Source organism: Podarcis cretensis (genome assembly GCF_951804945.1).
Source record: "Podarcis cretensis genome assembly, chromosome: 4".
Lineage (NCBI taxonomy): Eukaryota > Metazoa > Chordata > Lepidosauria > Squamata > Lacertidae > Podarcis > Podarcis cretensis.
This window is the reverse complement of record NC_137173.1, coordinates 58,805,344-58,817,431: the sequence shown is the minus strand read 5'-3', so window position 1 is coordinate 58,817,431 and position 12,088 is coordinate 58,805,344. Positions and strand designations below refer to the sequence as shown.

Below are 12,088 nucleotides of genomic sequence, written 5' to 3'. Positions count from 1 at the left end.
TTAGCTAGAAACTTCACAAAAACATTTGGAAACTCTTGAGTTACCCAGTGCTCACCGCACATATAACAACTGAGAGTAAAGGTAAATTTAAATGATTTTAATTGAGAAAGTGCATGTACAGTACAGTCTATTGAAGTTTGAAAGAATTACAAAAGTATCTAAATTATATTTCTACAATAAAGTAAAAAAACCAAAAACTTACATTTCCCCAAAAATCTATAACTGTGATTCTTTTATTTAAAAAAGCATGTACAGTAAGTCTCCAGAGAAAGGAAGTTGCAACATTTATCTGCAAGAGGTGCTAAGAATCTTCATTACCAAAGAGATCCACCATGAGAGGTAAGTATTGAACCTTCTTCACTGGAAGGGTGGGTGGCTCCCCTCTCCATTCATCTTCATACTAAAAATAATAGAATAAGTGGTCAAAACACATTTAGGGCTGAAATGGAAAGCAGCCAGAAATGGCACAAAACACAATGAAGCTGTGCTGTCCTCATTTCCGTCCATAAATCGTTATACAAACAGAACTGTGGTATTATAGAGCAACATTAACAAGAATATGTTTAAGCTTAAGAAATCAGGTGCAAGTTTCTAGAACAAATGGCCTTAAAACAGAGAAAGAGACAAGGAGAAACCTCAGCAGCATTAACACTCACCTGGGGAATACAAAATCACTCTAATCAGCCTTAATTTGAGGAGAATCAGTAACAGGAGACTAGCAAAATCTTAGAGGCTACTCTGAAGGCAGGATTGAATATTGATTCCCATGCTCAACCTAAAAATACACCACCACCACAAAAATCCACTGGTTACGTGCAACTAGTGAGGAGCTTGCTCTCCTCAGCCCACCTTGTAATCAACTTGGGTTTCCATACTTTCTTAGAGAACCTGCAGAAAAAGCTTGAGCTTTCCATGAGCTTTCCAAGAAAACTCAGAAAGATCAAACCCAAAGAAGCTCTCCACAGTGCTTCCTCCCTCCATGCTTTCCTAAAACTTACCACGATAAAAGGGTGTTGGTGCGAAAAACAGCTGAGCTCAGCAGTGGCAGAAGCCTCCTCTTTAAACCAGACCTGGATGTGCATAATTTCCCAGTGCCTCACAGAAAACTCCCCTTTCCCAGGCAGCATATAATGCTCCAAAGGCATGCCCAGGCCCATCTTAAGGATGAGATCTCTGTTGCTCCAGAAGCTCCCTGAACTATCTCTCTTTCCATTTGAGAATCAGGGCTATAAAAACAGAATACATTCAATATACTCCACTAACAATATATGACCCAGTTGACAGTTTGATGGCTGTCAGGGATGGGAGAAGACCTCATCTTTAAACCAGGCTTTGGAATTTTGGGACATAAATTGTTTAGTTTTTGCTAGAGATTAAGCTAGCTGGGGAATAGTGATCTTCAGTACAGCATTCTTGGAGAAGATATCAGGGCAGTAAACTGCATCTATGAAGCCATGGGACCAGCGAGGAGAAGATTTATTTCCTGGGACCTGTTAGCTTAGAAACTGGTAGACAGATTAAATAAAACTCTCTGGATTCAGTTAGTCAATGAGAGCGCAGCCTGAGGTTTCTGTGTGTCAGATATAATCATCAAGCACTCCAGAAATACTCAATCCTAAATCACAAGTGAGATGAAGATATAATGGATAAAGTTCAAAAATACAACAGGGGGATTCAAATTCCATTCCTTCCTTTAGTTTCCCTCAGGACCCCCTTTTCATTAAAATGTACTCATCAAAATTATCTTCAGCAATTTAAACAATTAAAACAAGGGGGGAAATACACCAAAAATACTTTGAGGCAAACTGAGCATAGATTTTTACTTTCAATCCAGATGTCATGCAGCAGCAGGAAACAGGTTAGAAATTTGATGTACTGAGACACCCAACATGTGGCTTATACCTCATCAGAACAACGTGCAACCTCAACAGTCAAGTAAGAAGTGGCCCTCGGAATATGAATATAAGCGTAGTGAAGTTTCAGATTCCACAAAATGTTTTGGATGTTTTGTTCTCATTTATTGCTAAGTACATTTTTTATTATTTGACTGCAATAATTTTTTGGACTTCCTTTGAAAGCTACAGTAGGAGGTTCTTGTTTGTGTAGGTCCATTAGTCAGAAATACTTTTGGCTTACCTGTAAAGGCATCAAGATGGTTTGGAAAACTGGAATTGGATGATCTCTCCAGTTTAGCCCATCGACTAGTTTCTTATAATTTACTTGCTCTTTGCAATCTTCACACCTAAAATCAGATTGGGAATGCACATATTCAGGAAGTGACTGGCTATTACTTTGCTTAACACAGCAATGATTTTTCATCCTTTACCTAGAAACTATCTTTTTGAACCCATAAGAACCAAATGGACATGAATTCATGATGTGTGTGCACGCGTGCGCGCAGAGGGGGAAAACATACCCTTTGTCACTCACTGACAGCCAATCCCTCAACGAAAGGTGGTGGGGCCAGTGGGGGGGGGGTATAGCATGTTTCATCTCCACAAAGTTGAATGCAGCTACAACAGTCATGATTCCATGGAACCCCTTTGCAACCAAGCTGTCTTGGTTATAGTTTTGAAACTATTTTTCATGCTGATTAACGTCTACATACCACCTTGTAAAAACAAAATCTACTGTGAATACTATCTGGACAGAACTAGAGAATTATATAGAATCCCTGGAATCCCTATATCCTACTGCAGTGTTTATCATTGCAGAGGATTTTAACACACGTATGGGAGCCAACGATGTTAATTTGTATACCCACTACAATCAGATTCTGGAACCAGATATCTACTTAGCCAGAGGTACCTCCCATTTGTCTAAAGATCATATTTACAGTAGCCGAAATTGTAAGGCGGATGGACTTGCTAATATTAAACGGTATGATAGAGGGAGATAGGCCCGGGGAATATACCCACTTTACAAAGCATGGAGGCAGTGCTACAGATTACAATCTCACAATCTGCATATAGGTTTGTCATGGTGTTTGAGGTGGGCCCTTTTCCCTTCAATATATATTACCTTTAAATAAAACCTTGTAAAAAATAATTTTATGATGATTTATTACAATAGTTAACTATTTCTGCTTTTTACCTCAAATGCAATGGATGGAATGTTTATTATTATTATTATTATTATTATTATTATTATTATTACTATTATTATTATTATTACTGTTATGATTATTATGACTACTTATTGAATTTATATACCGCCCTATGCCCAGAGGTCTCAAGGCAGTTCACATAAAAGGACCACAGTATATAAAATTAAAATAAAAGCAATAACTCAATAATATCCCCCAAAAAGAGCCACATTTTAAAAGGATATGGAATGTTGATCAGGTCAACCAAAGGCCTGGCTAAAAAAGGAGCGTTTTTGCCTGTTGCCTAAGGTACCCCTGCCCGTACGGGCCAGTCATGTCCGACTCTAGGGTTTTGCGCCCATCTCACTTAAGAGGCCGGGGGCCAGCGCTGTCTGGAGACACTTCCGGGTCACGTGGCCAGCGTGACAAAGCTGCTCTGGCGAGCCGGCACCAGCGCAGCACACGGAAACACCGTTTACCTTCCCGCTAGAACGCGGTACCTATTTATCTACTTGCACTTAGGGGTGCTTTCGAACTGCTAGGTGGGCAGGAGCTGGGACCGCAGACAGGAGCTCAAGCCGCCGCGGGGATTCGAACCGCCGACCATGCGATCGGCAAGCCCTAGGCGCTGAGGATTTACTCACAGCGCCACCTGCGTCCTGTTGCCTGTTGCCTAAAAAGGTAAAGGTAAAGGTACCCCTGCCCGTACGGGCCAGTCTTGACAGACTCTGGGGTTGTGCGCCCATCTCACTTAAGAGGCCAGGGGCCAGCGCTGTCCGGAGACACTTCCGGGTCACGTGGCCAGCGTGACATCGCTGCTCTGGCGAGCCAGAGCCGCACACGGAAACGCCGTTTACCTTCCCGCTGGTAAGCGGTCCCTATTTATCTACTTGCACCCGGAGGTGCTTTCGAACTGCTAGGTTGGCAGGCGCTGGGACCGAGCAGCGGGAGCGCACCCCGCCGCAGGGATTCGAACCGCCGACCTTTCGATCGGCAAGCCCTAGGCGCTGAGGCTTTAACCCACAGCGCCACCTGCGTCCCTGTTGCCTAAAGGTGTATAATAAAGATGCCAGGAAAACTTCCCTTGGCAGAGCATTCCATAGATTGGGAGCCACTGCAGAGAAGGCCTGTTCTCGTGTTGCCACCCTCCGGGCCTCTCGAGGAAGAGGCACACGAAGAAGGGCCTCAGAAGATGTTCTCAGGGTCGGGGTAGGTTCATATGGAACCTTACCACTGTAGGAGTACCAAATGAAAATTCCAAATGAAGTGGGAGTGCCAAATGAAACTGTTTAGGTGAGTCTAGTTTGAGCAACCTGCTATTATAAGAATTAACAAATGATGTAGAATAAAGTAAAATTAAGCTCTTCATTTATTTTGATTTCATATGCTTGGAGTAGACACTGAATTATATCTGGAATTCTCTTATGAAAAAAGGATGAACAGCTGGTTTGAACTGGTGTTCATGTTCCCTTCTCCTCTGTCTGGGAGGGTACGCAGTGAGGAGGGATGTGGCAGGAGTATTTTCTGAATATTGTGCTGGCCTGCTTATGTTTGCTTTCTCTTCCCCGGGCAATTCATGCCTTGATGCTACTAGCACAATTTAATGACAGGGATGTCGTGGTCCCTGTAGCTCCCATGCTTTAACTATCATAAGGGAATATTTCTTATAGGCCCGATTCCTATGGGACTCATTTCTGAATTTAGAAGCTGAATTCCATGAGGTCCGACCATCCTATGTGAAAATTTTAAAAACCTTTGTTTATCAGCAGTATGCAACTGGTTTAGGGATGTTCATTATGTTCCTGTGTTTGCTTGCTGATGGGGAATCTGGAAAATTGCCACAAATATGTTTTACATTATAATTTTTTCTTCTGGTTTGGGACAAGTAATCACTTATCACATAAAAATATTGAACCAATAAATAGCCAGAATTTTAGAGATTATATCCAAAATCCTGGATAATAATTATTCCCAATCCCTTATGTTTAAATAGCAAACACACCCAATAAAAGTCAACAGGCATTAAACCTGATTTACACTTCAGTCTAAGAATAAAGTGTATTCTTTCAGTAAGCTCTATGGCCCTTGTAATATATTTTGTGTCCTTTTTTTTTACAGCTACTACTACAAGCTTTCATCACAAAAGTATCTTTTGGGAAAACACTAGATGGCTACACTATGCTAACCTCCTGCAATTTTATTAATAAGTTTTTGCCATTCTCTGCTCACAGTATGCTTCTTTCGGCTGGCTTGGAAAAGACCAGAGAAAAATGGAAGAGATATAAGGTTCTAAGGAAGAAATGCTTGCAATGCATGTACAGTGTCTGATGAAAAACTTCAGAACTCAGGAAGGGACTTCTGGTGGTTAAGCAGAGGTAATGGTCCAATGCCCTGAAAAAGCCTTGTTCTTCTCCTCAAATAGCTACCATTCTCCAGCCTCTGTCCCACAGTCCACCTGTCTCCATTTTCCAGACCCTTCTCACCTTCCATTTCCAAATCATCACCCCAAAATGAATCAGTCAGTCAAAGTTAACCTGGCTACCTAGATCTCGGAATCAGAATCTATTATGCAAAGCAGCCATATGCAGATTTGCTTAATTTGTGTCGTGGGTTTTTGAATAGAAGGCAATTTTTAATACATATAAACCCAATTGTTTATTATTTTCCACTGGAGGGTATGCAATTTATTTTTTAAAACAAAAACAGAAAGCAGTATTTTTGACCCTGTGCTTCTCTTAACTACCGTACATTGAATTGTTGCTCCATGCATGCCTTTCCAAACAGAACCTCAGATTACCCCTTTCTGTTAACTTCAGGTGCTTTTGCACGCCCATCAAGTTTCTTCTTCTCCATCCACACTTCCTTTCCTAGTAACTGATTTGCAGTACAATCTATGAATGTTTACTCAGAAGTCTGTTCAATGGGATTTGCTCCCAGAAAAGTAGCAATCTAGCTGCTGGGTTCTGAACTTAAGTTTCTGAGCACTCTTCAAAGGAAACTCCCCAAAACACACCAAAATAGTCTAGACCGAAGGTTATCGGAGCACAGGTAACTGTGGCCAGGCTCGCTCTGTGCAGAATGGGATTGTGCCCTAAGAGACGGCGTAAAAATCTTTGAAATAAGTGAAATGGGGAGGGGAGATCAAAAGCAGGCGAGGGCCACAGGGACCAGTAGTGTCAAAACTACCTCAAACTGCACCTCCTGACTATGTTCCTAATCTTTAACAGGTAATGCAGCCCCTTGAAGATGGGGCTTCTACCTCCTTTTTCACTGTTCCTATCAAAGCCTGAGTTGTGTGTTAATGTGCTTGTGGAAAAAACAGTGCATGCTTTTTCTACCCCTGTAAAACTAGTACTGTATAACTCAAGAAATAGCTGGGGACATGCTCCAGTTTTCAAATTTGTTGGATCAAGTTTTCAAAGAATATTCTAACAAGTGTGGCACAGTAACATGGGAAACTATTCAAGCCCTTAGCCTTCATTGCTATCAAATAACCACAGCAAATTCAATTAATGTCTGTATTTTAGATAAGTAATGCATTCCTTTGCCCCATTTCATATTTCGCGATATGAAGCCCTGTAGTTTATTTTCAGATTAATACGCTGATTTTAAACACACTGTTCAGAGAAAGCAAATGTGGGCTTCTCTTTCAGATAACTGGTGCAATACAGTTCACTTTATGAAATACATTTAGGATCAGGGTACACATCACAAATACAGTTTCATATTATTGCTCGATGGTTTATAGATAACAAGGCCCCCATGTTTAATACTTATTACATTTATCATAGGTGATAGAACATAACTCTCTTTTCTGGTTGCATCTATTTAATTACTGCTTTCCAGAAGTAGGAGAGAATTCTTCATTTCACTCCTGGATTCTAGCTGTCCCAGAACAACTTTTGGCAGTTCAGGTTAGTGGGAGTTCTAAAAATGAATTATTTGACTCCCTTTGAGTAATGCTCATGAGCAGGTGTCAGAAATGATGAATGTGCAGCAAATTGCAAAAGTCATCCATCTGCCTACCGCAGGGAACTCCCTGAAAAGTTCTTGTTTTATCGAGGCACCAGATTTTTTAATAACTGTGCCTTATTTTTATTAGGCATTTCAGAAAAGAGGGAAAAGACAAAAGGTTACCTACTGCTGTCCTATGACAGGCCACAAAGGGCTTTAAAAGGTGAGGAACCATTTCACGTTCTGAGAGGTTTCACTTTTAACAAGGCAATACAAGGCAAGTCTGGCATTATATAGTCTTTTAATTCAATATCAAAGCCCTCAGCAAAACAGGAGATGAGGGGGGGAGAGGGGGCTGTTTGGTAAGGAGGAAGTGACCTGAGCAAGAAGCCTCATAGCTCCTGAGAGCCCAAGATGGGTTAGTTAGGAGGAGGAAAATCTGGGCATCAGCAAGGGATGACAACTTGGGTGGCCTTGGGCCAAGAGACGGCATGCTTCTCCTCCAGTGTACTGCTTTGACCCTTCCTTACACAGAGGCTTCCCTCGTGAGTTTCACAGCACATCTTGAGAAGCCCATGCCAAAACACAGTAAAACTGCAGGTTCATTCTCCCCCACCTCAATGCAAATATGGGAGCTATAAACCTTGTAATATTCCTAAAGTCACACAAGTTAAAGCAATAACCCTACACTCTCATTTTGCAAGCAGGTTGCTCAGTACAATAGATGCCCAGCGGAACTCTGACATCTGTGCCGTGTCGTTTTCAATCTGAGCAGCCCCACACCTCAATAACAAAGGCCCCTCTTTTCACTGAACGTTGTCAGATTCAGACCGCATTTGCAATCTGTGTATTATATATATATTTAAACCGTCACTATTGAAACAGCTGTCTGAACAGCACAGTTCCTAAACAATAATCCAGGCTGTTTCAGCATCTCTAAGACACTGAATCAGAGTGTAATGTACACACACAGAGCTCATGTGATCCATCTCGTTAATAAAAAGTTAAGAAGGGATCCACAGAAAGACTGTTTGCAATGAAGACAAAAATGAAACTCTCATGAATATGTGAAGCGATCAACGGGGAGAAGCACAACTTGGCAAACTGCTGACAGCTTGCCATTTTATTCAAGTCAGGCTAAAGATTCTGGCGACAATTTGAAGGTAGCTGTTTATTGTGGGTACACTCATCTCATTTTCACCTCAGATAAACAGGTTTCCCAGGTTTTCCCAACTGTTTCAAAAGTTTGCAACAGGAGGCAGTTCCCTCTGTATTCCCCAACAGCCTCAGATGGAGAGGGAAGGCTGTTTGCTTCAGCCTGAGTGAGCTGCTCCTCAATCCCTAGTCATGCAGGAATGCTTTGAAGTTGCACCAGGCATGCCTCCTCCTCAGCTGTCTCATGCAACCCTTTGACGTAGGGGTGAGGAACCTCTTGCCCCACCGGCAGGGCCAATTTGGCCCACAAGGCCATTTCCCCCAAACCACACCCATCTGTTAATCAGCTGACATCACTCTGATGGGGGAGTGGGGTTCAATAATATATAACTGGTGCATGCAGCCAAACCATCAGGATTTAACACCCCATCAATTCAGCAGCTGATGAGAGAACTGGCAAGCACAGCCAACACAGAATTGCACCCTACTCCCACTCAGATACATGGGTGGTTTGAATCCTGCTCAGAGCCTAGCAGAGAGCAAGACTGAAGTCACTATTCATCAGCTGGTGAGCAGAGAGTTCAATCCTGTTGGGTACTGCTTCACCAGAGTGTTTGTCCCCTGCAGAAAACAGGCTGGTGAAGCTGACTTCACATGTCAACTCTAGACAGATGGGCAGGGCCACAAAGCTAGCTGTCACCTGATGTTATCATGATGTCAGGTGATTGGCTGGTGGGTAGCCCTGGCCACCTGTCAAAGCTGGACTTCAGGGGAGAGGGAGAAAAGGTAAAGATCTGGACTGACTCATGCTTGAAGGAGAGTGCAGCAGACTCCCTTTTGCAGTATAGCTGGAATTTTAAGAGGGAACAGCACTTCTCTCACCGTGGCAAGATTGTTAGCTTCTACCATGGGTCATGGCCTATCACATTTCACTTGTTGACCCCAACAAAAACTGCTTTAGGGAACCCTGTACAGGATTAAAATCTTAATGTGTGAGACATCTTAGTGTATTTTTGGTCTTTGTGGAAGCCGCCCAGAGTGGCTGGGGAAACCCAGCCAGATGGGTGGGATACAAATAATAAATTAGTAGTAGTAGTAGTAGAAGATTGTTGAGGCACCCCTTGTTCTACTTCCGGATATCAGCAAATCCAGCCGCAGCAGTGAGACAAAAGAAACGTAGGTGTATGCCCCGGGAGGCTATGTCTCCTTCAAACCTCCTCAACTTGCTTAAAAACTGTTCCTGGTTTCCAGCATTCCTGACTCAACACACCATTTACATAAATTCATATAATCTTAGATTGAGACTTACGCAGCCAATATCGCTCGCAAAAGATCATCTGCTACTGGTAGCCTGAAGGACTTGCATATGGTCCTGCACTTGTCGCTGGCCAGCAGTCCGCATCTGCACAAACAGAAATGTTTCTCATGGAATTCATTTTTTAAATGAAAATAGAAAAATGCTTGGTTTAAGAGGTGTCAATATCTGCATTTTAAAAATAGTAACCTGGAAAAGATGGTGGGAAAGCTTTTGGAAAGGAAAGCTTCTTAAAATGCAGTCCAGTGACTGTTCCTTGCCTTCAAGCTGCTCCATTGTGTGGAGCTTTGAGTACCAGGGAAGACTAATACTCATGCCTACTTATTAGGGTCAAGGGCTGCAGCTCAGAGGTAGGACATCTGCTTTAGCTGCAGAAGGCTCCAGGTCACTCCCCAGCGCCTCCAGATCCTGCTCAAACTCAAAAGCTAGGTGGGCCATTGGTCTGACTTCCTGTTCCTTTTTCCTAAGCCACCAGTCAACCTGTCCATCTCAGTGCTTCTGCCAGGGCCTCCCCCTCATGCACCCTCAGAGAAGGACTGCAGCTCTCTGGCTCTTCTGGCAAAGGAGAGAAAAGTAAAAGAAGAAACCACCACTAGGCACCAGGCTCATCTGCCCACCCAAATGACACTCACGCCACGCCCCAGAAATCCCGCTTGCTCAAGCACTTTGCCTCCAGGATGCTAAAATGTGCTGAAGGCCAGTGGGAGACAGACGGATATATTCTCTTCCAAACCTGGAACTTTGAATTAACAGATTGCAGACCAAAACAATTAAGTCAATAGGATTTAAAAATCGTTTCCCTGTAGTAATTAGATTCAGACCATAACAGTGACACTGGATTCTCAAAAGGACAAGCCCTGCCCGACAAAGAAATGTACACAGTCATTCCTTACTTGCTCCGGTCGTTGTACACAAGCACTGCCAAGAGTTGACCAAAATTCTCAAAGCTATTTTTCTTAAGTTGTTCCTGGGCCACTGCTAGAAGATAGGTGGTATCCATTTCATTCTTATCTCTCAAGCTATAGTATCGCCCAAGGGTCATAATTTCATGTTCTGATAAATTTCTATCTGAGATATTCAACAGCAAATTTCTGAGGAAGAAAAAAAATGTATATTATAACTGCTTGCGTGAAGTGTACCTGAAAAGAGCAACAAATGTATACAGCATTTTCTGAAGTGGCCTTGCATTAGTACAAAACTGCGTTGGCACAAAACATACTGCTAATTTTTAACTAGCATCTACATTAAATCCGGGCAAATCTCCAGGGCCAGACGGGCTAACCTCCAAGAATTATAAGATATTAAAAGACCATTTGATTCAACCACTGATGGAGGTTAGCAATGAAATTATGGAGGGGAGGAGGGCGCCGGAATCGTGGAAGGAAGCTTTCATCACATTGATACCAAAATCGGAAGCTGAAAAGACACAACTTAAGAACTACCGTCCCATCTCCCTTTTAAATGTGGATTACAAAATCTTTGCAGATGTTTTGGCAAGTAGATTTAAAAAAGTTCTAAATGAAGTAATTCATAAAGATCAGGCAGGCTTTCTCCCAGGTAGACACATGTTTGCTAATACAAGGAACATTATTGACATTTTGGAACTTTTGCAAATTGATATAAATACAAAAGCAGTGTTAATCTTTATAGATGCGGAGAAGGCCTTTGATAATATCTCTTGGAAATTTATGAAGGGAAATTTAAAAGAAATGGGAGTGGGTCGGGGTTTTGAGAATGGGATTGATGCAATATATTCAGAACAAAAGGCTAAATTGATAGTAAACAATGTGGTCACTGAAGAGTTTAAAATTGAAAAAGGAACACGACAAGGCTGCCCGATTTCCCCTTTGTTATTTATATCAGTTCTGGAGGTGCTCTTGAATATGATTAGAGGGGACCGGTTGGTGGAAGGGATTCAGGTCGGAGTGAAACAATATAAACTTAAAGCTTTTGCAGATGACCTAGTTTTGACCCTGCAGGAGCCAGAATCTAGTACAAAAAGAGTATTACAACTGATTCAAGATTTTGGTCGGGTGGCAGGATTTAAACTAAATAAACAGAAAACTAAGGTGTTGGGGAAAAATCTGACAGATGTAGAGTCGGAACAGTTTCAGAGAGAAACGGAACTAACTGTGGTTAAAAAAGTAAAGTACCTAGGGGTAAACATAACAGCAAAAAATCTGAGTCTATTTAAGGATAATTATGAAAAATGTTGGTCTGAAATTAAGAGAGATTTGGATAGTTGGACAAAATTGAAGCTTTCTCTGTTAGGCCGAATCGCTGCTGTTAAGATGAATGTATTGCCAAAGATGTTGTTTTTGTTTCAAACATTGCAGATTGTGGACAAGACAGAGTGTTTCCGGAAGTGGCAGAGAGATATATCTAGATTTGTCTGGCAGGGCAAAAAGCCCAGAATTAAGTTCAAGATACTAACTGATGCGAAAGAAAGAGGGGGCTTTGCCCTGCCAGACCTAAAGTTGTATTATGAAGCCGCAGCCTTTTGCTGGCTAAAAGACTGGCTACTTCTTGAGGACACTGACGTATTGGACTTGGAAGGGTTTAATAATGCCTTTGGTTGG

General features: G+C 42.1%; 1 protein-coding gene across 1 annotated transcript in view; it reads right to left on the bottom strand.

The window, feature by feature from the left end:
• Window positions 1-215: 215 nt before the first annotated feature.
• EFHC2 (EF-hand domain containing 2) overlaps window positions 216-12,088 on the bottom strand; it is a 58,007-nt gene continuing 46,134 nt past the window's right edge. Inside the window, exons 12-15 of the mRNA XM_079974517.1 lie at window positions 10,403-10,600; window positions 9,504-9,596; window positions 2,137-2,242; window positions 216-400 (exon numbers count right to left, since the gene is read on the bottom strand). Coding sequence (XP_079830643.1) covers window positions 302-400; window positions 2,137-2,242; window positions 9,504-9,596; window positions 10,403-10,600 — 496 coding nt within the window. The 3' untranslated portion in view covers window positions 216-301. The remainder of the gene's footprint in view (window positions 401-2,136; window positions 2,243-9,503; window positions 9,597-10,402; window positions 10,601-12,088) is intronic.